The following is a 27,921-nucleotide window of genomic DNA, read 5'->3' on the forward strand; positions in this document are numbered from 1 at the left end:
CCCGTTTTTAAGCTTTTATGTCTTTTAAATTGATGGTTTTACCCTGTAGCACTTTGAGATTTGTTTTAAATGTAAAGTGCAGTATAAATAAAATGTATTATTATTATTATGTTGCATAAAGACCATTATTGAGAATTTCCTGTCCTTCTGGCTCGTCTGCTCACAGGATGACTACCCTCTGGCCAGCCTCCCTCTGCTGGGCTACTCCGTCACCGTCCCGTCTGAGTCGGAGAGCATCCATAAAGACTACGTCTTCAAACTCCACTTTAAATCCCACGTCTACTACTTCAGATCAGAGAGCGAGTACACCTTTGAAAGGTATGGTATTTTGGGTGATCAGGGATGGGGATGGGTAGGGGTTCTTAACATATTATATATACATTTACACAACAGTAGCAGTTTCAATCAACAGCACTCTCAGACGAAATGTTCAGGTGTACAGATGATCAGAAATGGGAATGGATGTTTAATTTTGACGTTTGATTTTGATTATTTTGTCTAAGAAGATTGGAAAGAAGATGTATTATAATATTTATATATATATATATATATATATATATTGCTTCATACATAGGCAAGACATGTTTATTTATATAGCACATTTCAGCAGCAAGGTATTTCAAAGTGCTTTACACAAAACATCAAAATATTTGAGACAAAATGCAAAAGAAAATGACATTCAAAAACAATTAAAACACTCATTAAAGAGCCAAGAGAATATAATATAAAAACAGGCTTAAATGGAGTATAAAAAAGAATATAAAGAATAAATAAAATGTTTTATTTAAAGAAGAAAAGTAACAGAAAATGATAATTCCTTGATTTAATAAAAGGCAGCGGCAAACAGAAAAGTCTTCAGTCTTGAGTTAAAAGAAGTGAGAGTTGCAGTGGACCTGCAGTTTTCTGGGAGTTTGTTATAGATTAGAAACTGAACGCTGTTTCTCCGTGTTTAGTTCTGACCTGAGATTTGCAGACTTCTCTGCGTCTTACCAGCACTTCATTCTTCATAAACGTTTCTCCCCATGCACATTAAAACCTGCCTTGAAATAACAAAAATATGTGTACCTGATAGGGCTGCACGGTATGAGGAAAATATGTGTTAAGATAAGATAAGATATACTTTATTGTCCCCGAAGGGAAATTTGTTTTGGACTCTGTCCGTTCCGCAGCTTTACAAAGACAAAACAAAATACAGAAAATAAGCATCTCTCAACACATACTCTCATGCAACACAAAACATGCTTCCATATACATTAAACAGGTACCTATATAGTAAGCACATTAACTACTCCTTTCATTGGCATTTTTTAATTGAACAACGCTGTCGGCTGCATTCTCCGCAATAAGTGTAACAGCCCTTGCACAGTGAGATATTGCACAACTAACATATTGCACAACCCCAATAGCCTACATATTGCACAAATGACACATAACGTTGTTGAATATTGCGATAACAATGTACTTGCAATAAATAAACAAACATTGAAGTGTACTCAGTTCTGCATTTCTGCTGCTTTCGTTATTCTGCTAAAATACAACAAATGCTTGTTGAATTTAAAACAAATGAAAGGAAACCAACCTTCTTTTATTGAACATTGTATTGAATATAAAATACACTACTAAAGAAAGAATGACAGTTGCATTACAAAGTGCAGTTTTCTACTGATATTTTCTTTAAACGCTCCGAGTGTCCTTTACGATATGTCGCAGCCTTTCGCGATGTGTTTATTGCGCCAGCTGGTATTGCGATGACGATTTATAAAAAAAAAAAAAAAAAAAAAAAAAAAAAAACAACTATATATTGTGCAGCCCGAATACCTGACCTGCATCTTAGCACTCAAAGACAGAAACATAACCTTGGTGCAGTCCACTTATACACTATTCAAAATGAATGAATGAATGAATGAATGCTTTAGTTCAAACATGTAAAAAATCAATTTAAAATAATAAAAACGAAAAGAACAAAACACAGAAACAAAACTAAATAATTTAATTTAACATGTCCGAAAAGGAATAAGGATTAAGCTTATTTAATCCTCCCCCCTTTTCCACCACTATATAATAATCATCAGGAATAGTTACATGTTTACATCATAATGTATTTATATCATATATAACATGTTGTTAAATGGTGTATATTGGCACACCACAAAGAAAAGAAATGTTACCTATGTATATATTGACCATAAAAATAAATAATGTAAGTAATTTTTTTTATTTTATTTAACCTTTATTTATCCAGGTAAGTCGATTGAGAACAACTTCTCATTTGCAGCGACGACTTGACACATTCACAGTTCCACATTCATACCTGGAAGCTGCCCAGTTCAACCACAGTCTGATCTGCTGGCCACTGAGCAGCTCCACTGGAGCTGGTTGGGGTTACGGGCCTTGCTCAAGGGCACCTCAGTGGTGTTGATGAGGGAGGGACAAGCCCTGCTCATTCACTTTCCCCACCCTGATTTTTTATCCTTTAATCAAATAAATAAGTCTGTGATAGTCAAAACCCTTCCTCCTCCCTGTATTTTGTGAAAACCATAATTACTTCTTTTTAAACTGGGTCATACTTGGACATTGCTTTAACGATGTACTCAATCCGTTCCACAGTTTCACTCCACATATAGAAAGTAAACATAAACTGTTGTTTGAGCTTCAGTAATATTAGAACCATCATTTTCCACCAGGTGGATGGAGGTGATCCGCAGTGCCACCTGCTCTGCCAGCCGCTCCCTGCCGAGCACCAGGAAAGACCTTTACTGATGATGTGCACAGAGAGACGCTCGCCTGGGTGAAGATCTGGACTTCAGACTGCACCAACACCAGAAAAGACTTATTATATCAGACACACAATCACATACCCATCACTCAGAGATCCTCCCACTTATAACACTTTCTGCACCACTTGTCTGATCAGCGATGTCTGTGATTTCAGTCGTCCACGATGTAATTCATAATGTCAGTTTTTTTTCTACTCCAAACTGGCAACACAAAGTCTTGCTGGCAACGTTTTTTTCCTTTACCGATTGTGTATTTTAGTGTTTTGAGTGTTGTTCACATGCACACACACATAGATTGAATATTCACCCCCAACAACATATCATGTTTACAACAAGGAGGATTTTATCGTCATGATAAACCTAAATGGTATACGTGGGACTTACCAGAAGTATTTGGGACACTGAAGCCATGAGTTTGTGCACCGTTTAGTTTTTTTTGCATTTCCTTGATAAATATTCCTGTATGATGACACCTTTGTAATGAGAGTATTACATGTACATAAAATGCTTGAATTAAGACCTAAGCCAGGATTTTAAATGGTGTGCATGTGAACAGACTCTTGATGATGACAGTGTTTTCTATGTATAATTAGATGAATTAAATGTGATGCCAGTTTGGACACAATTAGATCCATCTTTTTCCTTTTTGTACAGTACTTTGATACACTGTGAAATGTCTTTTTTTTATGTCTTCCTGTGAGTTCTGCTTTGTTTAGAAGGATAAATGACTAACACTGCTTCCAACGCCAACAGAGATTTCACTGGTCCGTTTGCCAAATACCTTCTCTTCTGTGCTCCCCGAGTTTTCTGGATTTTACTATTCTAAATAAAGATGAGAAAAGATTGTGTTCATATGAAAAATAAAGAGACGACTCAGAAATTGATGTCTTCTGTTTTTATCTCTAGGGACAGAACCCCCAGATGGGATGAGGACAACACCACAAAGAGCATGATCACGAGTAACCATTCAGGAGAAGTTAACACAAACCTGTTTTAGGTGTGGCATACATTATTTTAATAACTACCAAAGTGTTTGGGTACCACGCCAAACATTACAAACTTGTGCAACTATTTGAATGCCTGAGGAACTGGAGGATAAACACAGAAGAAGCAGGATGAATGCCCTTTTTAAAGTATATTTACAATTACAATGAGACTAATCAATTAAAGACCGGTTACATATTGACATAGTAATTACTCTTATTATCATAAGGTGATTAACAGCAAACATGTGACTCCGTATGTTGAGGTTATTATGTCGATAGGCTGTGTTTCCTTTTAAAAAGATGAAAACATTGTTGTCCTTCTGCACTACTAAAATGCATTAAGATATTTTTTTTAAAGATGCAGCACATACTGTAGGAACTGGACCACAACACAACCTCCTAGTTTGATTTCCATGCTTTCCAGTTGGTCTTTAAGTCATGAAGTACTCAAACTTGACAAAACTAGAAATTTTTTTTCTTGAAATGTCACTGATATATATTCTCCACCTGCTCTGCAGACAATATTTTGAGGCATTGTTGTACAGGGGTTAAAAAAACAAACAGGTTAAGTTTGTGGATCATATTTGCTCTTTACTCTGGATCTGCTCTCCTCATTCCAGCGAGCTACATCAGTCTCGTCCTTCTCTGGTCGCATACTCGAGCCCATAATCTCCATATGCGTCATAGCTCTCATAGCTGGGCAGTGAGGGCCAGTCTGGCTGGTACGCAGTCGTGCTGTACACAAACGCTTCTGTGATGCTCCCTGCTGCCGGCCTCTCCTCTCCCTCTCCCGTCTTCCCCACCCACTCCTTCACCTCCAGATCGACCTGAGTCCGCTGGTACATGGTGGGAACCCCTTCAAAGTCATCCAGGAATTTCAGCATCTTGTCGTCTACTTTATAAATCTCTCCTTGGACTCGGTGCCCTTGGCCGGGGATGTTGAGGAGGAAAGGGATGTTGTACTTGCCGGCGATCACAAGTGGGTATTTCTGGGTGGTGTAGGCCGAGGCGAGGAACTCCGCCGTACCATTGGCACTCTCAAACATACGGTAGTAATTGGGCTGCCCCTTCTTCAGGGTGCCATAGACGAAGACACGAGCCATGTGGATACAGGAGAGCAGACACCTGTAAAATAAAGCAAGGAAGCAGTAGTGGGGTCATTCAAATATAGCTGGCTGAGCAACTTGTCACCATGTTTTTTTTGTTTTGTTTTTTGATTTAATATGATTTTGCATTAAACAATAGGCTACATTTTAATACCTCTACTTCAGCTGTGGGGAATTATAGTTTTAATATTTTCTATTATCTACAGTATGTCTACATTTGTAAGTGTAAAACTGGTCTGAGAATGTCGCTTTGCACATATCATGGGATGTCTTGAATAAACACCTTCCACAGTTCTCTCAGAAGTGAGGCATCGAAAATGTTACTTAAGTTACGTACAAATGTATTTGCATCAAAAAGTACCATAAGTAAAAGTACTCATTCAGAATTGGATTATGATTATTGACAATGCATTCATGTGTACATCATTTTAGTGGAGTAAATAGAATAGTTTAATTGTATTACCTCTGAAATGTAGTAGAGTAGAAGTATAGAGTGACGTTGGCATAAAATACAAATACTCAAGGAAATTCCAAGTACATCAAAATTGTACTAATTTTGTAAGTAAACTTACTAATTGTAAGTAAATACAGCACTTGACTAAATACAACTGGTGAACACATAATGCTACGTCGAACCAACCGTGTTTAAAGCACTATTTTACAATGCAAAACGGCTAAAAGCGATTATAATATGTAACCTACATTGAAGGAGTACAGCCTTACCAGGAATGTGATGGAGATGATCTTCTTTTTCTTCTTTTGACGTTTTATGGCTTAATTTAAGACGATTTTAAAAAAGTGCTTCCTCCTTGAGGTATTCAGGTGACCAGTGTGAACAGCGCATGCGCAGTTCTCAATTTGAAACTTCTATCACAGCGGTTATTTTATCGTCCACAGGAGGCGCGACGCTGATTTGTTGATTACAGAAGGTGACGTAAGCACGTCTGCAGCCTAGCAGCAGAAAAGACGGCGTAAACAAAGCGGCAGCTACAAGTCAGCTAACGCTAAGAAACGTTAGCTTATATTTTCGTGAGTAAAATACTTTATCGTAGCTGCATTCGGTTATATGTGGAACCCTGTTTTATTTTATTAGTGAGCACAACTTTCATTCATATGGTAACAGACTCACTCATGCGCTGAGATTGAAATTAAACGAGTTACCAAGATACCGTTATCGCTAACGTTAGCTAGCTACATTAGCTCGCTATGTAGCCAGTTTAGGTTAAGAATTGATCAGCTGGCTAAACAAGGTTGGATAGTGTTGTGACGCCTAGGGCTCGATGACCACTTGATCCCAGTCATCTGGACTTGGACTGCGATGTTTAGCCTGATGGCGAATTGCTGCAACTGGCTGAAACGTTGGCGAGAGCCTGCAAGGTAAGTTCTGTTTTTATTATGAGGACAAAATCTTTGATCCTCCTGTCCTAAACATACTACTAAAATCAGTTTGTTTCAATAGTTTACAAGAATGAGTCGTCAATTGATGTTGAATCTTAGTTTGTGGTCACTACTATATGTTGTGGGTCAAAGCAGTTCATTATAATCTACTTTATTACACAACATATTAAAATAGCCACAACCACTGACCGATCAGACAGATCAAAATATATATATTTATTTATTCTTCTCACTATGCATACATTCATGTTTACATTCATTTTATCCATTTGCAGTTACTTTCGTCTACACATTTATATTACCTTATTTCACATTTTACTATAGAGTTATCTCTGTATTTGAACTTGGCCTATTCTTATGTCTTAGATTCTCATCTAGTTTTTTTTTAACACGTGATTTTCTGTTTTATACATATTTAATTAGCATTATTGGAGGGAGCCTGAGAACTTGAACCTTAACAGATCTAAGTTCAGTGGAGTTTGACCCAAGTGATGAAGAATTTCCATTATGCTCATATTATAGCTTTGTTGTACCATCACAGCCAAATAAAATGCAACGAAAGCACTTTGTTGGACTTTTCTAAATGGCACCCAGTGAACACTGCAGACAGTTTGTCTTGTAATGTTGAAGATCCTTTTGTTTTGTATGAAATGCTGCCTGTTTTATTATAATCGTAAGTAAACTATCTATCTATCTAGCTATCTAGCTATCTATCTATTTTACTTATGTAAAGCACTTTAAATTGCCTTGTTGTTGAAAGCTGCTATACAAATACATTTGCTTTTCCTTGCTTAGTATGTGATATTTATACAGCAAACCGTTAATCTACTAATCAAATTAATCAAGAACATATTTGGTAGATAAATAGATCTTGATGATAATCATCTTAGAACGTCTTTTCAACCTTTCATCTTGGATTCCCAGTATTTTTTAGCTGACCGTCCCTTTGTGACTGGATACAGAGCATGTAAAACATTCTGAGGGTGAAGCAGCAGGACCAGCAAAATGTAATTGCAAGTGCTTATCCCACGTGGTGCCTGTGAGGCATCTGATCCTTCGGACTTAGTCAGAAATCCTCACCTAATCCTACAGCCAGGTCTGTTCAGTGGGTCTGTTCCTTTTGGCCGGTTGCTTTGAGGGGTTTGGAGCAGCGTGGGTTAGCAAGCGGAGAAAGACCAGCCAGTGTCTCACCTTCTGGAGGTTCACAACAAGTGGCTGCCCTGATGAGGGCCAGTTGGCTCGAGAGGACAGTTAGATGGATAGTGCGGTGGATGTCTTTTCGGCGCAAGTGTCAAAGTTAAGTATGCATCCAGGAGACAAAGCCGAGTGTGTTTGTGTGTACGATTTAGCTTTATGTGCATCTCTTCTCAGATGTTTGCAGTCTTTTCTCCTTTTCAGTGCGAGTTCACAAAGTAGATTCAGTTCTGTCCTTTTTGTTTTATATTTAGCATTTTGGTCTTTTCCATTCTACATAAGAGTTTAATGCCAGTAGCCATAATGTAAACCTAAATATTTGCAAGGTTGCTGTTATAATTACAGCATAAGCATCTACTGTCAAGGTGCTACATTTCTAGCTATTTCTTTATCTTTGAAAGGTCCTTTCAAAAAGTGCCTCCAATTTCTCCAATATTATTGAGAGTTAAACTTTAGACCGTTTCTTTCATTGTGGACAGGTTAGTTGGGGCTAAATGCTGTCAGACTGTGACTATGTCCCTATTAAGGGACATTTTAATAGGAATTTTGCATTGCTTTCAGAAAAGTTACACTTGCATATTCAAATTTCAACAGAGATGGTCACTTTGCATTAGTAAGATATTTGGACCATTGAGCAACTTGGTGATCCTCCCGGCTTACTGTCCAGGTGTGTGCATGCATGCATACATATGTACTTGCTGGGATGACTGTGTCTGTTTGGATTTTCACGATTCACCATGCTTTTTGAAGACTTTTTGAGTACTGATGTAACTTGTTGGTTTTTCCGTTTGCTGCTTTTTTTTTTTTGCCTTTTGTCTGTCTGCTGTGTTCAGACTCCGCTACATTTAGGAAGCGTCTTTTTTTAAGAGCAGATGCAATAAAATGGGAGTTCATATATATCTGACTGCTTGAATTTGTTGATTAAAAAAAAAATATGTGTAGCAATATATAGTAATATTGAGCAGATGTGGCATTGGGATATCAGACAGAATAATTGTTATCGAATTTGATTCGTGAGACCAGTGAAGATTCTCACCCCTAGAATACAGTGAAATGATTCTAGGTGAACAGGACAAAGAAAATGTCAATTCCGCAATCGGCCAAATATTATTAGAATAACCATCTGTACTAATATTGCCTTGAGCAAATATAGTGTATCTCTGTCTTGTTTTATTTATGTTAGCTGACCACGTGAGTGTTGCTGACTCACTCTAGTCTATTAAGCGGATCTCTGATTGCGTTGGTCATTCCGATTATTAATTGGCTTATCTGTGCCATTTCAAATACATCATGAGATCTTATGCCAGCTTCTTTAGCTCATATACTGCACATTTGGATGCAGGGCACCATACAATAAATGGCATCAGACTTCTTCTTCTGCCCTACTTCTAACCCGGACTTCTGGACCTGAGGGATAGTGATGTCTGTGTTCATATGTATTCATTCTTACCCAACAGGAAAGTGACTCTGGTTATGGTGGGACTGGATAATGCAGGGAAGACAGCCACAGTACGAGGAATTCAAGGAGGTTAGAACAGTTTGTCATAAATGTTAATAATGTATATTTAGTGTCTTGTGTTTTGCACATTTTTGTTGTTTAAATAAAAAAAATTGTAAATAATAGAACAGTTGAGTTTGTAAACCATGCCCTCCATCTTGTTACGCCTCATTTACTCTTCTGTTTAATATTTTATTATCATGTTTATTTTACATAAAAATGCCTTATTCCTCGCTGCTTTTATATTTTATCACTGCTACTGCAAAAGTAAGTTGTCTGATAAGGTTTTATTGACCTTTTCGAATGCGTTGTCTCTGTAACATGATTTTTTTGCAGAGAATCCCGAGGATGTGGCTCCTACAGTGGGCTTTTCCAAGGTTGACCTGAAGCAGGGCAAGTTCGATGTGACCATCTTTGACCTGGGTGGCGGGAAGAGAATCCGGGGCATCTGGAAGAACTACTATTCCGAGTCGCACGGCGTGGTGTTTGTGGTGGACTCCAGCGACGTCCAGAGGATCCAGGAGACACGGGAGACCATGGCCGAGGTTCTCCAGCACCCGCGCATCGCAGGGAAACCTGTGCTAGTGTGAGTGTTGTATCAGCCAAGGAAATAATACTTGACAAAGTTTCAGAATTCATGAAGTTGTAAAAACAATCGCAGAGGGCGAGGTGTTAAGGAGGAGATTATAGAGAAATTGCCCGGCCTAAAAGTCAAGTCTCAAGTGCTTGGTCCAATTTGTTTCTGAATACATGCACTGCAGGTTGATTCCTGGAGGCATCTGCTTTATCAGTAATCAGGACACAAAGCACAGGTTGAGGCACAGATAGTTTAAAATATTTCCCCAGGTATGCAGATAGTGTTGTAATCAACAATCCACAATCAGGGCAGAGCCATATTTCCATAAGATTTACATAAGATTTCCAGCCACTAATAACTATGCAGCTATGCAAAGATTGAGTTTGATAACTATCCTTGCAGCTACTTTATCTTTCTTTTCAAAGATTGAGTTGGTTGTACCTGGAGCTGGTCTGCTCTAGTGTAGTCGCAGGAGAGTTATTTCAAAGTTTGTATTCATTTAGCTTTTTCTTCACAACATAAATCACTAATATCTCTTTATTCCACTCTGCTTTCAGGCTTGCCAACAAACAAGACCAAGAGGGAGCGCTGGCTGAAGCAGACATCATTGAGAACCTGTCGTTGGAGAAGCTTGTTAACGAGAACAAGTGTCTCTGTCAGATCGTAAGTGTTTGTGCACCTGTTGTGGCGGTTGAATGACAATAAGGGCATTTGGTTTAACTGCGGTTTTACCCAAAATATAGACAAATAACCAGGCTTGTTTTTTGAGAACAGTTCATTCTCCTTCTTTAGCATATGGCATGTACTGTAGTCTGGTGGCTGCTTTCATCCAAGGTATCTTTCAAAACCACATGGTCATCAAAATCAAGTTTGTATTGTGCTAGTGAGGTCTAAACTCTCGCTATATGTTCCTACCCCAGGAGCCATGCTCAGCCGTTCTAGGCTATGGCAAAAAGTTCGACAAGTCCATCAAGAAGGGCATGAAGTGGCTCCTCAACAACATTGCCAAAGACTACGAGGCCATTACTGAGCGCGTGCAGAAGGACACGGCCGAGCAGCGCGCACAGGAGGACCAGGACAAGAAGGAGAGGGCGGAAAGAGTGCGGCGGATACGGGCGGAGAGGTGAGGACACGCAAATCAACATCTGTGGAATCAAATGAACACATTGGATCACGGTTTCAACAATCCCACCTCATGTTGTGTCCACAGAGAACGGCAGGAGCAGGAAGAGGCCGAACGTGAGGGCAGGCAGATCCAGGAGGAGGAGCTTGATGATGAAAACATTCCCAGCCCCTTCCAACCAATCAGCAACGTGATTACGGAGGTGTGTGACCACTGTGTATTAGGGGTGTGGGAAAAAATGGAAAATCGTATGTATGGGGATTTAGTTTTTTGCATTTCCCTAGAATCAATATTTTTTTACCAATGATTCCCCTTAATATTTTCTGTTATACGGTATCGCTGGCGGAGACTATATCATATCCCTTTCCAGCAAAACGGAGCGAAAGCAGAAAATGCAGAAAATCCGTGTGATATACTTCTTTACAGATGAAATAACTGTCAGACTGATTGACTGACATGTGATGTTCATTCTTTTTAGAAAACAATTCGTTTTTGGAAATGTCTCATGATATATTGTCTTTTAGAAGTGTGTTATTAGGGCCCGAGCGCTGACAGCGGCGAAGGCCCTATTGAAACTGAAGGAATTATTATTTTCCCGGCAAATGAATTGGCTTTTTGAGGGGCTTAACATATTCAAAAACTCACCAAATTTGGCGGTCGCATCAAGTCTGGTGAAAATGTACGTATTTTAAGGGTTTCGGGAATAGCCGCGCAAAAATGGCTCGCTAGTGCCCCCTACAAAGTTAAAAAAATTGAGCCCCTGCAGTGCGTTTAACGTAGACTCACGAAACTTGGTACACATGTGTAACATGTCAAGATGTACAAAAGACGTCATTGAAGCCATACCCTAAGCCCAACAGGAAGTCCGCCATTTTGATTTCAAAGTTCGAAATTAGTGCGATTTTGGCCATTTCCACATGTCATACTTTAACGAACTCCTCCTAGAGATTTCATCCGATCAACTTCAAATTCGGTCTGTGCCATCTTAAGACATTAAAGATGAAAAGTTGTTAAAAGAAAAACTTTTCGTCATAGGGCATGGCTGTGGCGGGGCGGCCATTTTGTGCGTTTCGCCGCCGAAACAGGAAGTGGGTGTAACTCGAGTGTACATTGTCCGATTGGCTCGAAACTTTTCAGGATCATAAGAGTCCAACCCTGAGGACAAATAAAGGCCGATATTTACTTAAAGTCATAGCGCCCCCTAGTGGCAACAGGAAGTAGGCCTAAAAGTCAAGGTGCTATACTTTAACGAACTCCTCCTAGAGATTTCATCCGATGTACTTCAAACTTGGTCTCTATCATCCCAACACCTTAAAGATGAAAAGTTATTAAAAGAAAAACTTTTCGTCTGACGGTGTGGGCGTGGCGTGGCGGCCATTTTGAGTGTTGAGCGATGAACAAATAAATTGTTGTAACTTGAGTGTACGTTGTCGTATCTGCCCGAAAATTCTCAAGATTGACAAGGGTCCAGGCCTGAGGACACCTACAGGCCATATTTGACTTTTGGTCATAGCGCCCCCCGCTGGCAACAGGAAACGCGCCTTATATGACAAACATCATCCGATTTACATGAAACTTAGAATGTGTGGTCTACATGTGATAATGAGCCGGCCCCTATAATATAACCACGCCCACTTACTCAGGCCACGCCCCCTTTCATAACATTTGTACCGTTTAAGGTAGAGTCTTGTGTGAGGTGTCATTGAACTCAGCAGAGAGTTGCTTCTTCATTGGTGATGGTTTGGCCCGCCCCCTATGCTTAAGCCACACCCCCTTTCATAACATTTGAACGATTTAAGGTTGACCATTGTGTGAGGTATCAATGAAATCAGCAGAGAGTTCCTTCTTCATTGGTGATCATTTGGCCCGCCCCCTATGCTTAAGCCACGCCCCCTTTCATAACATTTGAACGATTTAAGGTTGACCATTGTGTGAGGTATCAGTGAACTCAGCAGAGAGTTGCTTCTTCATTGGTGATGGTTAGGCCCGCCCCCTATGGATAAGCCACGCCCCCTTTCATAACATTTGAACGATTTAAGGTTGACCATTGTGTGAGGTATCAATGAACTCAGCAGAGAGTTCCTTCTTCATTGGTGATGTTTTGCCCCGCCCCCTATGATTAAGCCCCGCCCCCTTTCATAACATTTGAACCGATTAAGGTAGACCCTTGTGTGAGGTATCATTGAACTCAGCAGAGACTTCCTTTTTAATTGGTGATGGGTTGACCCAGCCCCTATAATTTAGCCACGCCCCTTTTTATAACTGGTGACCCATTTAAGGAAGAGTCTTGTGTGAGGTGTCATTGAACTCAGCAGAGAGTTCCTTCTTCATTGGTGATGGTTTGGCCCGCCCCTATGCTTAAGCCACGCCCCCTTTCATAACATTTGAACGATTTAAGGTTGACCATTGTGTGAGGTATCTGTGAACTCAGCAGAGAGTTGCTTCTTCATTGGTGATGGTTAGGCCCGCCCCCTATGGCTAAGCCACGCCCCCTTTCATAACATTTGAACGATTTAAGGTTGACCATTGTGTGAGGTATCAATGAACTCAGCAGAGAGTTCCTTCTTCATTGGTGATGTTTTGGCCCGCCCCCTATGCTTAAGCCACGCCCCCTTTCATAACATTTGAACCGATTAAGGTAGACCCTTGTGTGAGGTATCATTGAACTCAGCAGAGACTTCCTTTTTAATTGGTGATGGGTTGGCCCGGCCCCTATAATTTAGCCACGCCCCTTTTTATAACATTTGAACGATTTAAGGTTGACCATTGTGTGAGGTATCAATGAACTCAGCAGAGAGTTCCTTCTTCATTGGTGATGGTTTGCCCCGACCCCCATGCTTTAGCCACGCCCCCTTTAACAGCTAATAAACTGTATGACGTAGCATCTTGTGTGAGGTATCATTGAACTCAGCATGGAGTTCCCTTTTCATTGGTGACGATTTGCGGTGTCTGAAATGCACGGTCGCAAGGAGCGGCAACCGCCGGTAACCCCGACACGCGCAGAGGAGCGAGGGCCCGTCCATCGCTGCTTGCAGCTTTAATTTAACTTTTGTTTTTGTTAAAGAAGGAAAAGAAAATTGCAATACGTCTAGAATCGCAATAAATGAAAATCGGAATACAAATCCATTCAGCACCCATGTATCGTGAAAGAATCGAATCGGGACAGAAGCATTTCGTCCCAGCCCTACTGTGTATTGCTGTTTTAGACTGTTGAAGGCTTCCAGTTGGAGCTGAAGTCATGGTATATTTTTCAGAGCTCAGGAAAGATCGCTTTTGGCTTTCATGTTCCTTTCAGAACGAGGATAAAGAAAAGGAGAGGAAGAGGCAACAAGAGCCGCAGGCGGCGAGGACCAACAGCCCGAAGACAGATGCTGATCAAGAGGAAGAGGAGGACGACAGCGACCATGAGCCAGACAACACAAGACAAACGCCGGAAAATCCCAGTTCAGGTAAGCGCCAAACCACCAAAACATTTTCAAACTTTTCTCGTTTCGTTTATTACTATATACAGCTTTGTGGCTGGGATTTGCTGTGTGCCCGGTTGACTGGATAGCACCTCATGATTTTAATCACTTGGCAAATAGTTTGACAGTTTTATAAAATGTGTTTTTCTGCCAAGATATTCATTTAGAAGTTACATAAAAACAACAGATAAAAATGATCAGATGTGAGGGCAGCAGGCGCCTTTTTTAAAGAGTCTTTCCTCGCAGCTTGTGGTTCAGTTTTGGGGGGGGAAAAAGTCCGAGCTTGTAGATAAGTAGAAAGCAAGAAGTAAAACTATTTTCACTTTGAAAGCAAATGATTAAACAAACCAAAATGGTAACAAATATATCTTAAGATATATTTTAAAATGCGAAAGAGACACCCAGTCAAACTAAGCAACTGTCTGATATGTATCCTCTTTTTTTTTTTTTTTAAGCTCAGAGTACTGAATGTCTCAGATAAACATAATTACACATTAAGAAAATGATAACGAGAGAAACGAAGGGACTAAACAGATGGCACTGGGGTAACAGTTGGTAATTGCTCCAGTCTAGAAGGGAGGAATCATTTTTTTCTTTTTTTTTAACCTAGACCCCATTCCCCCATGCATTTGTGTCTAATAGACTGATGTGACCAAAAATCTTTGAAATTGGTCCAGAATTAAGCGAGATCGCAGCGACGGGACCGCACAAACCAAGCTGCAATGTAACCTAATGAGGCAATTGTGCAGCCTTGATTTGTGTCCACTAAAAGTGATTGTTTTTGCTACGGACAGGATTAGATTGATATTAAAAGTGTGTGACAACGTTATCGGTCTCACAAGGTGACTTTTTGTCTGAAGACAACGGTGTGAGGAGTGGAACGCGAGTCGGGATCAGGGAGTCTGTTGTTTCATAGTAGGCTACAGAAATTATAGGTTTGTGTTGTTATCTAAAAGATTTTCATTATACATTTGACAATGTGGATGAGGTCTTTATAATTGGATGGCCGCCCAAAATGACCCTTTCCACTTTAGACATCTGGATTCTTTGTTCGTGCCCTTTTTAAATATCTCTGTACTTGCAGCCACAACAGGCGAGCAAGACAAAAAGAAGACGAGGAAGCTGCACCTGAAGAGGAAGCACAGGGTGGACCCGCTGAGGACGGAGGACGGGCCAGCAGAGAGCCCCACCCCTCCACCTCCTCCAGGTCAGTCGGTCCTTAAAAGCACTTTTATAGTTTCTAACTGAATCTCTGTGTAGTTTCACTCCTACGCTCTTCATCCTACATTAAAATCTCAGATTTATTTAACTGTTTACTGGTCGCTGTTAGTCTTATCAGAGCTGTGTGAAGTCACTGCTCATGCAGACTGACTATTTCCTGCAGCTGCCACTTCACATTAAAGGTTTCCCACTCATGATGAACCAGCTGGAGGCTTTAATTGTTGAGCATTTCTAGGAATTGCAACGCATTTGTCAGCCAGTTAGCCATACATGCTAGCCTTCAATAAAAAAAAAATTCTACATGACCTCATATGGACACATGTGGCACTATTTGATCAGCGGCTCAGTTTAAAATCTTGCGGGGGAGGAATAGTACAATCAGGGCTGTTCGGTGAAGAGCTCCACTGTGGTGCAGACCTCACCCGCTGTCGAAAACATCAATAGAGCACCTTGATGATGAAATTGTGGGAAAGATGGCGACGAGGAATTTCTGTCGTTGAACTGTTTGATCGTGACTACTGATACTTCTTTGATATAATGAAGCAAACTTTCTATCCAGCATGTAGAGTGTGTTATTAGGGCCCGAGCACCGACGGCCCTATTGAAACTGAAGGAATTATTATTCTTTTCCCGGCAAATGAATTGGCTTTTTGAGGGGCTTAACATATTCAAAAACTCACCAAATTTGGCGGTCGCATCAAGTCTGGTGAAAATTTACGTATTTTAAGGGTTTCGGGAATAGGCGCGCAAAAATGGCTCGCTAGCGCCCCCTACAAAGTTAAAACAATTGAGCCCCTGCAGTGCGTTTAACGTAGACTCACGAAACTTGGTACACATATGTATCATGTCAAGATGTACAAAAGACGTCATTGAAGCCATACCCTAAGCCCAACAGGAAGTCCGCCATTTTGATTTCAAAGTTCGAAATTGGTGCGATTTTGGCCATTTCCACATGTCGTACTTTAACGAACTCCTCCTAGAGATTTCATCTGATCAACTTCAAATTCGGTCTGTGCCATCTTAAGACATTAAAGATGAAAAGTTGTTAAAAGAAAAACTTTTCGTCATAGGGCATGGCCGTGGCGGGGCGGCCATTTTGTGCGTTTCGCCACCGAAACAGGAAGTGGGTGTAACTCGAGTGTACATTGTCCGATTGGCTCGAAACTTTTCAGGATTCATAAGAGTCCAACCCTGAGGACAAATGCTCTATTGATGTCGAAAACATCAATAGAGCACCTTGATGATGAAATTGTGGGAAAGATGGCGACGAGGAAATTCTGTCGTTGAACTGTTTGATCGTAACTACTGATACTTCTTTGATATAATGAAGCAAACTTTCTATCCAGCATGTAGCCAGTGTCGCTGTCTAGCTATAGATTGTCAGATACGCTGTTGTGTTGTTGTTGTGTGTTGTTGCTAATCCCTGTGAGCATTCTCAAATCTGTAAAGGAGTCCGATGAACCAGATTCGACTTCTGCTATGAGGAGCATCACTTTTTTTTTTTTTAGGATTTGTCCTGATAACTGTTAATTTTTTTTATTTTTTATTTTTAGTGGGATGGGCCACACCCAAAGTTTCTAGGCTGCCAAAACTAGAACCACTCGGGGACTCGAGACATTCTGGTAAAGATGCCTGTGAAGTCCGGCCATTCTTCATCCCTCACTGTTAACCATTGTTCAGTTTCATGCATTACTTCCTTTTTGTTTTAAAGCCAGATCAGCCATTCACTCTCTCACTAACCTGCTCTTTGTGTGGATTAACTCATTGACTAACTGTCATCAGTGTTTCCTCTAGGCAGTAATGTCTTGGATGCAATATGAACCCACTTAACAGTTGTAGCACTTTTTTCTGTTGTGGCTTTATCGTATAAAGTAAAAATACTTATTGCAAATAGTAGCACTACAGTAGTTTTTCTAAGGAGAAAGTCTGGTGGATTTGTTTCTTTCACAGCAGTAGTGATAAATTGCTCAATGTCATTTTGCCAAGGAAACACTGAGCTCTGTCTGGCTTAAGATGTGTGTTGACTGTTAATTAATATCACAGACCCACATCACTGTCTTTCTCTTCTCCTGCATCTCACCAGGCATATGTTTGAATGTGTGTGGATCGTTCATGGTGGCAGACATCTTTTATATTAACTCAAAGGCTTGTCTCTGGATTCCTCCACATTTTCCCTCCCAGTCTACATATCCCATCTCACTCTGTGCAGCAACCGCCATGGCTAATTCTCTTTTTTTGCGTACATTGTTGTAGATAGGGCTCTAATTGACAGTTACTATTCCAGGACTCAATGGATGTAGTACACTAACGTAGTCAAACTTTTTCTCCACCCCCTCCACAGAATTTTACAAGAAGCCCCTCCCGCCTCTTGCGAACAAGCCGCGGCCTAACAGTGACACTCAAGACGTCATTGTTTAACCTCCTTTACTGATTGAGGTCCTCCAATCATGGCTCTCTGGCTTTCTGTCTCACGTGAGCGGTGTGTAGACAACCAAACAGAAGAGACACTGCAGACAGGCGACTCCTGACGTGGGAGCCGGGGAGCGCCGAAAGTGTGACAGACACCAAACACGGGAGCAACATGGGAAATGAAGTCCTGCTCAGAAGCTCATATGTGGTTCCACAAACTGACACATTTTCACTGCGAAACAATGAACCTGCCTGAACTGATTTTATGTCAGGTTCTGTCTCGACAAAAGCACATTTGGAACTCTTTCCGCTACTGTAGACTGAAACTGCATTGATTTTTTTTTTGTGAATATCAGTGTTAGACGGTTTGGACTCCATTTGTCCAATTGACAAAGAATTTTAATCTGTCCACTATAACCTTATATATGTTTATGTCTGTTACTGAATAATGGATTTGTATACACACCGCCAGTAAAAATGACCATATTTTATTCATTAATTTGGCACCTTTTGGTTTTGTAGTGTAAACAAAGGTGTATGTGATCTCTTGGAGGTCTTAAGTGGCTTTTCACAGCTGAGTGCTTTAAATGTGATCTTTTTAAAGTTGGAAACATTTCCCTTTTCGCAAACACCTAAATGAGGTGAATTGTGGTAATGATTTGCTACACTACACTGTACTTACTGTACGTGCAAAAGTGTTACACTACACAATTGTTGTTAATTGGTCAGTTTTAGTACTGAATGTCTTTTGAAAGTTTTTATGGCCATGAAAAGATTAGTTAAATCTGTAATAGGGAAAATTTTCTGTCCCTTGCCAGCAGCATCATAAAGGTCTTTTTATTCATTGTTAATATAAAAATATATTTGTCTACAGGGCTACAGATTGTTTACGCATTCTGCTGTTTACACTGTGTATCTGTTTTTAAAGTGATATTTCTCTGGAGGCAGGAATCAGCCTCAGACTTGCTGCCTCTTGGGTGGCCCTGAGGTGTGTGAGCCAGTGCTGTTGTTGTTCCAGCTTTTCTTACTCCGTCTTCTGCACCCATTTTCACTTTGAAAATAGCTAAAATTGCATCTCAGAAAACCCAAATATGGAAAAAGAAGAACTTGGAACACAACATTGCCCCAGTTAAGTTTCTGTGTGTTGGAAGAGTTTCAGTGGGATGATGAAGGAGTAGAAAGTATCATTACACCGACACCTGGAACAACCAGTATTGGGTCAGAACACATGAGAATATGTGTAGCAAAAGAAACGCCATGAAATATAGCTGTAAAACTACAATATATTTCAAATGTATAGTGCAGTACTCACTCTCCTGTTAATGATGTAGATGTTTGAAAAAAATATTTTTTCTACGCAGTTTGAATTTTATAACCGCACAATTAAAGATGTTTTAAATATATTCTTGACTGCTTGGAATCAATTTGTGGTTGTTTCTCTGATTGCATTATTTCTACATTAGGAGCTAGGGGTGTGCAAAAAAAAGAATCGATTCACATTTTTTATTTTATTTTTTTAACTGTATGTCTACTGCAGTCATATGGGAAAAGTAACTACATTTACATACTGTGAATCGTTTTTTGAATCGAGAATAGTTTTTGAATCGAAAATCGATTTTGAATGGAATCTTGAGCCTAAAAATAGATATCGAATTGTGACATTTTCTGAATCGTACACCCCTATCAGGAGCAGTTGTCACTAGATTGGAATTGAAGTGTTTGTAGTTTTGTTTTTAGCTCAACATGAACATTAGTTGGTTCATCATCCAGCACCTGCTTAGCATACACCTGTGTCTGTTTGCTGCTGCTGATGATTACTCAGTATATCTGGTACTGGCTCATAGGCTCGTACACAGTTACTGTAATATCGTAATCAGGTTTTCTAACATGAGGACTAAGAATATGGTTATGGCCTGTCATAACACTGCCACTGCTGAGAATTGTAAAAAAAACTGATAAATTTAAGAAATTTAGCTGCATGCTAATCAGAGCTGTGCAGTTGCTTATGCTATGATTGGATAATAGCTGTTCGGAGGCGGGGTTTAGCAAATGCTCATTAAATGATTCTGGCTCTACTGTAACAAAAACGTTTTCAGGCACAAAAGCCCTCTAAAATGCTAATATTTCCTGTAATATTTACATAGTGTAGCTATAGTGCACAGTAACCAAAGGTGGTAGAGCTTAGCCAACGGTCAATGAGATCATATTCAGACATTTTGACAGCCGACAAACCCCAAAGTCAACCTAAATTTTCTGTCTATGTCGAACTTAATGCACTCACATTGCACTCACAAAATGCTCCGTTCTAGATTTGCCAAACTCCCTTATAACTGTCATTCTTACCTCCAGAAATAAGTTAAAACAATCCTGCATTATTTGTCCTACAAATAGATCTTCTTTAAAGGCACAAAGGTCTTATAATAAGATACGATAATAAGATGCAGAAGAATACAGACACCCTAAATGTAGCCTTAATAATAAAATAACCTGGGCTTTTCATCTTTTTTTGTTACAAACCTCACCAGAGAACCAATGAAAAAAAGAAGAATCAAAGCAAGAGATCAAAACAAGAGAGAGCAATATTGAACCATAACAACTTAACTTGTGTGTGTCAGATTTTTGTGAGTGGTTTTGCATTCAAATCATATTTTTACTAATAACTTTGCTAGTAAAATGTCTTTATGGGCCTAGAAAACATACCAGTCACGTTGTCTGACTCATGGTTTATGAGCACAACGAACCGAATGAATTCATTACAGTAATAATACACACACAGCCCAGACACACCATCTCTTTTGTTTTTGGTCACACATTACAGTAGTGATCGGTCATCAAAACCAATTAAACTGCCCAGGGGCAAAACATTTTTCAACGTGGAATCGTGCTGTATAATAAAACAACCAAAGCTTCATGCTAAAATGAGCTGGAAAAATGTGACACCTGCTCCAAGATGATGGATAACGCAAAGATTATAACAATTCTTTAAAGGATGGAAGGAGATTTAAATCCCTTGTTTACAGTAATTGCACCTTTACAAAGTGCTGATGAGAGTGGGCTGCCCTCATTTTCTGTACTTCTTTATCCTGGGACAGCATGGAGAGAATTATCTGCCAGGACTTCATTAGGACTAAAAAGAGGAAAATGTAGCTCCAGAGAGAGATGATGATTTTTTTTCACAATTGTAAACAGTACGTGACAATTTGGAAATGAGCTACAGCAATCTGCTGTAGCTCATTTAGACATTGTCAAACATCTGTTTGCAGCTTCTACAGGCCATGTCACTTGCGACAGGAACATTGCAATAATGTGCTGTCTCATTACAGTTCTCCCTGTTGTCGATACACAGACAGGCTTCATTTAAGTGAGTGATGTCACGACGCTGGAGTTGAAATTTGTGCAATGATCCTGAGTCCTGCAGGACGAGGAACTGCAGATGCACTGGTGCCCTTAAGCAGATGCTTTCAACCATCAATCCCCTGCTCATTATGCGTACACTCCTTGATATCAATCTATTACGTCCAGTCCATTCCAGAAGCGTTTTTGTGATGAAGTGTTGTACTTTACACACACACACCGACCCCTCCGCCCCAAGACCTGCTTGTCTGCATCTGTTTTACTTACTGATTTTCTCAGATAACCCAGAATGCCTTTCAGCAAACCCCTAAAAGTCTATAGAGAGCATTTTTAAGTAAGGAGAGAGGAAGTTTTTATGTCAATGAAAAGTGAGCGCCATTGTGTGGCCTATGCAATTGTTAAAATTACAAAATTACCCCATGCAAGCGAAAGCTGCAGGATCATATAATGAGGCTGCATTGCATTTTAGTCTATTGAGGATCTTGTCAATGGAGAAATTGGTATCTTATCTTCTTGTCTTATACAATGGGTGTCTCTCTGTATTGCTGTGCAAATGCAGGTGCAAAGTTTGATGGTATAAAAATGTACTGCTATCAAACTCCATTGTAGCTGCGTCGGAAACATTTCAATTTGACATCAAGTTTGCTCTGTAGGCCATAAGAAAAACATTGAGGAGCTGTTTCACTGTGTTTTTTTAAAGTGACACTTTGCACAGAATCTGCAGCATATATGGAGGGGTGACATATTGATTAATGATAAGATAGAAACAGAACATTCTACTGTATGTATCTGGCGTCAAGTCACGAAGTCATCTGTGAGCCTCATCAAATTTTGTCACATATTGATTGACCTCTACATTGAATGTATATTTATTTAAATGAGATAGTTGTAGTAAAGTTGCCTGAATGTCATGAGTTTCACCCAGACAGTTAAAAGAGTCAGATTACATGAGTTAGAAGGATTCTGGGAATAACTTCAGAAGTGTTGACAACTTGTCAAAAGATATTCTGGGGTTTTTCTCGCCCTCGGGAGTTCTCGCTTGTAATAGTTATACAAGAGGCATAAACTGAGGCTATGGCTTTTTGCATTGTATTGTACATCCTGTGCACTGTTAGTGGACAAATATGTTTCTCCTTAGAGGATTAATTAATACTGTGCATTTCATATTGTATATATTATTTCTGTATATTTGTTTTTAATATATATGCTAAAAGTTTGAATAATATATGTTGTTTGTATATGTTGTTTGTATACCTGGAGTGGTAACAAAAATAATTTCCCCCTGGGATTATTAAAGTATTTCTGATTCTGATTCTGATAGAGTATATTCTACTGTGACATTACTGCACTTGGATCATTATTTGCTGTGCTTTTATTTTGATAACATATCTTCCTAGATAATTTCCTCTCAATCAAAATGTGTCCAGCACTATTTGTTTTATTCTTCTGTTTATACCAAATAAAATGGCTCTCTTCTGGAAACATAAAACGCATCACGTCCTGTGTGCCAGAGCATTCTTTCCTGAGAATGACCTACAGCAGCTGGCACTGAGCGTTTAAAACAGCAAACATAAACGCTTTCATGGACAGGGAATAGGTTGAATCACTATTGCGTTAAATCACTTGGCAACAGCGAGCAGCAAAAGGGCCATGGACTGAGATGAAGTCTTTTTGGGCAGTTGTGCTGTTGCCAGTGGAGTCACCATTCATTGAAAATGTTGACTGAGAATATGGCACGTACGTAGCATGTTATATTTGGGCACATCCAACCCTCTGTTGCTTAATAACACCAGGTAATACTTCTTAAATTACATGAAGCCTACTGGAGGAGATTTACAGAAACTCACTCCTATCCAACAATTCTTATGATTGATGCTATTATCCCATTATTAGTCTGATATTTTTAACACATCTGACAAATGTAATTGCATTACAAACCAGGAGGAAGCATAGAAGTTGTAATAATGTAATACTTGTAAAGCTCTATTGTATCTATAGCGTACAATAGATGAGCAGAAAGGCATTCATGTCTCACTCAAGGACACGTGCGGGCTGATGGACAATGACTGCATGCAGATATCAAATCTGTGGCCACTGAATCCACTCAGTGTGTGGGTATTTTGAACCTTTCAATAATGCTTAAAAGGGTACAGTTGTTTTGCACATACATGGCTTAGAAACTCCCTCAAACATTTTCATATTGAGGAGACACGAGAATTGAGGATCTGTGTGGAAAACTGTGCCAGAGTGACATCTGCAAACATCCACAGCTGTCGACATTTTGTCAAATCTGGACCCAAATATCTCTCTGGCATCTGCTAAAAAATGTTCCCAAAGCTGTGTTGATACTAGTTCCATATTGTATCATTTATAATACAATATGATGTATCTCTTTAAATGCAGCAACGATACTTTTTTACAAGTTTTTAAAAATATGCCCGGGGTGAGCTGTGTGGCAACAGAACTCAACCTGTCATGAAACCTTGAGGGTTAACTAAAGAGCTAACAACGAACAAGTTGTGTTCTGGCTTGTGGTGTGTGCATCTGTCTTTAAAATAAGATAGAAAAAGTAATAGGTAATTGAGTGTGCTTGTGTGCTTCAGGGGGTTGAACTACAGGGAGTATTCAGGGAATCACTGCTGCTGTGTTGCTATCCTGTGCAGTCATGTCTTACTGCCTGCAGAGGGCAATGCAGCTCCAGTAATCCCTGCTCGACATAAATAGCACACAGAGTTGGGACTACTTGGACATTATTGACAGCTCTGAGTCTCTGAGTCTGCTATTCATCTTGGCTGAATTTAAGGATGGTTCCAGGGCAGACTAAGTGTCTGAACTAAGCCTGTTGACAATAGAGGAGCAACATGTAGCTCAGGAGAAGCTAAATCTACTGTATTCAGCTATTCAGGGGCTGCAGCCTGGTTTTAACTAAAGAGCACAAAGCTTGTATTTTTTAATGGAAGCTATGTAATGTCACATTTTGTAACTAAACAGGGTAGAAAATTGGAAAGTCAAAGCATGCGATGAGCAGATTTTGAGAGCAGCTGCTAAATGTACAGAATGGCTGCTTGAATGTACATTTAATGCTGTTACATACAGAGATGGTGCCAGCATGGGAGCATAAGGGTGAAGTATTGCTGAAGCTTTTGTATTGAGGTGAAGGGATTAGGATTTACATCACTGGGAATACAAATACATACATGGATAAAATGTTAACACTTAAACTCACATATCAAAGTGCTGATTCCTCAACCTACTTTTAGAGTTGACAAATACTGCTAATTGCAATCCAATGTGACCCACCTTTACGTAGTGTTGCAATGCATTTTACTGTCTCCCATAGAGATGTTATCACCTGCATTGACTGTTTGATTGCATGTTGGTCTGGTTGCAGCTTCTCCAATGTTAAGATTCCCTACTGTGAATTAAATACCTTTGGGTTTCAGACTGTTGTTTGGACCAAAAATAGGTGTTTAGAGACGTCATATCGGGCTCTGGGAATACATCTCTGACATTTTATCTGCTTAACAATTAATTGTTAAGCCCTAAGGCACAAAATCCCAGTTAAAGTGGGCAGTGGCTGGTGTGTCTCATAATGTAACTAATAAAAAGCTTGTAAGTGCTGGCTCATGAGATGTAGGCTTGTTCCACAAAAGCAATTTGCACGTATTGGTGAAAATGAATACATACAAACTTGCAAAGCACTTGAGCCAAAGCCCTCGCTATCTAGTGCCCTTATGAACAAATGCACTCGGCTGTGCTAATGGTGGACCTATTTCAATGTCACATCATATCACATTTCTGATCCAATAGCCTCATAGCATGCAAGTACTCATCTAAAGCAATGGGCTAATGTGCCACATGCACTCTGCTGTTAGTCAATTCATTTCCAACAACATCTAGGTATCAGCACACCTGATAGAGACACAATGCACGCTTTGATTAAGGTCGGTAAAAAAAAAACGTAGAGGTTAGCAAATGGCAGAAGGAGATGCAGAGAGGCACTAAAAAAGGGAGATTAGGGGGGAAAGGCAATGAGAGATTGGAGAGAGAATGAGAAAAGCAGATAAGGCATAATGAGGTGTTCGCAGAAAGAGTGATAGAGAAAAGAAAGGAAAAAACGCAAATAATGGGCGAGTGGAATTTGGGGAAGAGACAGAGGAGATAAAGGTGAAAAAGAAGCAGAGCAAGGTTGTGGTATATCTGGCTAGGCTCAGCAAAACAGGGGCTGAAAGTGTGAAGGAAGCTCGACATAGATTAAGCCATCGGCCTTTGAGTGACAGGGCGGTGTGAGGGTACACTGAGGGAACATCCAGGGAACATCAGGCCCGGCAATATGGGAACAAAAACACAGGGAATAGGTGTATGTTTTTCACTGTTGGAGATATCCTGAACAAATGTTGTTGTTCTGATAGTGCTGGACAATTAACCTTCAGAATTAGCTCTCTTATTGTGATCTGGCAAAAAAAAGCATGCATTTTTTTGGTTGCGTCAAAGAGTGCAGACTAATATTAGGTTAAATGGGACTGACATATGATTGACAATTGCTCTTCTGAGTTAAAAAGCCAACAGTAGTTAAATGGTTTTTTTTTTAAGATTATTTTTTGGGGTTTTTCCACCTTTAATTGACAGGACAGCTAGGTGAGAAAGAGGGGAAGACATGCAGGAAATCGTCACAGGTCCAATTCGAACCCTGGACCTCTGCGTCAAGGCATAAACCTCTCAGTATATGTGCCGCCTGCTCTACCCACTGAGCCAACCTGGCCACAACAGGAGTTGAACGTGGCACACAATGGACTGAGTTTTTCATCAGGGCAGCTGCTAAAAGTGAGCATTTTGAATATAAAGTAAAAATCATTCACTTGTATTCCTACTCGCAGACTCAATATAAGCTATATAGCTTCTTTTTTTTTTACTTGAGAGCAGATGTAAGGAAAGTCGTTGACTCATGTTGGCTGTGTCTGTCCTGAGTATATGTCATTCAGTATGTGATCATTTGAGAACTGCTCTTAAAGGTTACTCCACCACTTCGCTGTGAGTGGGGGTAAGTTGCTTGATAAATGTGTCTTATTCTTTACTTTTAGCGAAGTGCTCCTTAGCAGGGTTACAAATATGAGACCAAGCTTTCAAACTATATCACTGAAATCAGTTTCCGACAACATTTGAGGTCAGAAATACGCCAAAGCATGCTTTATGCAGTTCTTTAGAAGATGTAAGGGTTAAAAAAAGTTAACTTAACTGAAGTTATAGAGGTCTGCTAAAACAAGCGCCAAGGTTAGCTAAGCAATTATTTTGACTGATATTATGATTGCGATATGATTCACGATATTGGAGGGAATGATCATTTTTTCATTGAAAGAGATTAAATTGATTATAGTGTGATTTTTGCGAGGATCTGTACCAAACAAAGATGTTTTCTTTAGTCTGTAGGATAGGATTTGTAGGCCGGGACATCTCTGCAGCACCACAATACTTAATTTTAGAACGGTTTCACACAAATTTTGCTTTTAACAAATATTGCACCCCCCTGCAATTTGGATATTGCACTAGTCCATATTGCAATTTCGATACAATTGTGATTAATTGTGCAGCCCTACTCTATTGCACATGTTGTATATGTCTTGTTATGACATTTTGATATTTTTCAAATAGTTTAATAAAGAAGTTCAAGTACATGGAATCTTAGAAATTGGCATTGAGAATCGTGTTATTTTACTGGTATTGGCACCGACTGCTGAATTTTTGGTATCGTGACACCCCTACGTTGTTCTTTCAAATGTTTTGTAATGTTGCTGACGTTATAAAGTAACTGAAGCTGACTTACTCTTCCTTTGGATCTCCAGTCTCCAGAGGTGTCAAATTACTTCCTGTGAAAAATCACTCCTTGTACTTTGTCAATTAGTCTGACTAGGGACCAATGAGGAAGCAAAAAGGCTTAGGGGCATTGGGAAGCTTACAGTACAGTGTGGTTGATAGTTGACTTTGTCCTTTTTTTGACTTCTCCATCTGCATCTTGACAGCTAAATGTAAAATGTAGAGAAGCCCCATTGCCTGAGTCATTCTTGTGAGTGAAAGAGGTATTTCTAGATGTTTTTAATAGGGACTCCAACCAGGTACGCTGCGGTTCAGGGTCGGCACCTTTGCTCCTCGACCACCAGGGCACCGTTTTGATAGATTTACCACATTACACTTCACAGTATGTTCATCTTATTGCAGTATAGAACATCTCCTGCTGTGTCTATTTGTTTTTGAGGGAACACACATTTGAGATTTGAACCATTACTTAGCCGGAAATAAAACAGTGAGTGAACTGTGCGTCTGTGCATATAATATCATGGATCAACAGGTCAATGGTGCACCACAGGTTTAATTAAAAGCATAGCTGCATCAATTAATATGCACTGGGCCCATTCAGAGAGGAAATAAAGCATTGGTTTACACTTCGCAGGATGGTAACATTTGTTATGTGTATGATGGTCAAACAGTGGCTTTTGTGCATTTCATGTGTTGATGTGTCAACACAATTGAATGTCTGAGAGAAATGCTGAGCAAAGTAAAGGAAGTAAATTTAAATCTAAGAAAAAGCTGAATAGAGCTTCTGAGTGATGTCATTTGGCTAAAATTGACAGCACAATACTAAAGAGATGTTTTAGGTAGTCTTTCTTTTTTCATTGAGTGTCTCTTGCTGTCAGAAAAATCAAAATCACAAATATGGATCTTTGTCTGGTCAAAATTCAAACACCAATATACTCAGTGTTTTCCTCTTTTAGCTTCTTTATGCTGAATTTCTTTGGTTGGTGTGTATTTTACTATTTGT

General features: G+C 39.7%; 3 protein-coding genes across 9 annotated transcripts in view; 2 read left to right on the forward strand and 1 right to left on the reverse strand.

Moving 5' to 3' along the window:
• LOC116044480 (FERM, ARHGEF and pleckstrin domain-containing protein 1-like) overlaps positions 1-3,657 on the forward strand; it is a 58,627-nt gene extending 54,970 nt beyond the window's left edge. For all 4 annotated transcript variants that reach the window (XM_031291717.2, XM_031291718.2, XM_031291720.2 and 1 more), the window contains exons 27-28: positions 167-318; positions 2,685-3,657. In XM_031291717.2, coding sequence (XP_031147577.1) covers positions 167-318; positions 2,685-2,760 — 228 coding nt within the window. In that variant the 3' untranslated portion in view covers positions 2,761-3,657. The remainder of the gene's footprint in view (positions 1-166; positions 319-2,684) is intronic.
• A 460-nt stretch (positions 3,658-4,117) lies between these two features.
• On the reverse strand, positions 4,118-5,738 carry LOC116044514 (gamma-glutamylaminecyclotransferase B). 2 transcript variants are annotated; one of them, XM_031291783.2, is made up of 2 exons: positions 5,593-5,738; positions 4,118-4,888 (listed from the first exon to the last, which is right to left on the reverse strand). In XM_031291783.2, the coding sequence occupies exon 2, from the start codon at positions 4,864-4,866 to the stop codon at positions 4,393-4,395; it is 474 nt and encodes a 157-aa protein (XP_031147643.1). In that variant the 5' UTR covers positions 4,867-4,888; positions 5,593-5,738; the 3' UTR covers positions 4,118-4,392. The 2 variants fall into 2 exon arrangements, with proteins under 2 accessions (XP_031147643.1, XP_035854611.1); XM_035998718.1 differs by lacking the exon at positions 5,593-5,738 and adding an exon at positions 5,333-5,416.
• A 54-nt stretch (positions 5,739-5,792) lies between these two features.
• arl13b (ADP-ribosylation factor-like 13b) lies at positions 5,793-19,156 on the forward strand. Of its 3 annotated transcripts, none has more exons than XM_031291757.2 (10): positions 5,793-6,246; positions 8,919-8,989; positions 9,296-9,545; positions 10,094-10,199; positions 10,457-10,659; positions 10,747-10,861; positions 13,955-14,108; positions 15,208-15,330; positions 16,898-16,966; positions 17,686-19,156. In XM_031291757.2, the coding sequence occupies exons 1-10, from the start codon at positions 6,188-6,190 to the stop codon at positions 17,760-17,762; spliced, it is 1,227 nt and encodes a 408-aa protein (XP_031147617.1). In that variant the 5' UTR covers positions 5,793-6,187; the 3' UTR covers positions 17,763-19,156. The 3 variants fall into 3 exon arrangements, with proteins under 3 accessions (XP_031147617.1, XP_031147616.1, XP_031147618.1); XM_031291756.2 differs by lacking the exon at positions 5,793-6,246 and adding an exon at positions 7,325-7,564; XM_031291758.2 differs by lacking the exons at positions 5,793-6,246; positions 16,898-16,966 and adding an exon at positions 7,325-7,564.
• Positions 19,157-27,921: the final 8,765 nt, after the last annotated feature.

The sequence above is a fragment of the Sander lucioperca genome, chromosome 24, assembly GCF_008315115.2.
Source record: "Sander lucioperca isolate FBNREF2018 chromosome 24, SLUC_FBN_1.2, whole genome shotgun sequence".
NCBI classification, from domain to species: domain Eukaryota; kingdom Metazoa; phylum Chordata; class Actinopteri; order Perciformes; family Percidae; genus Sander; species Sander lucioperca.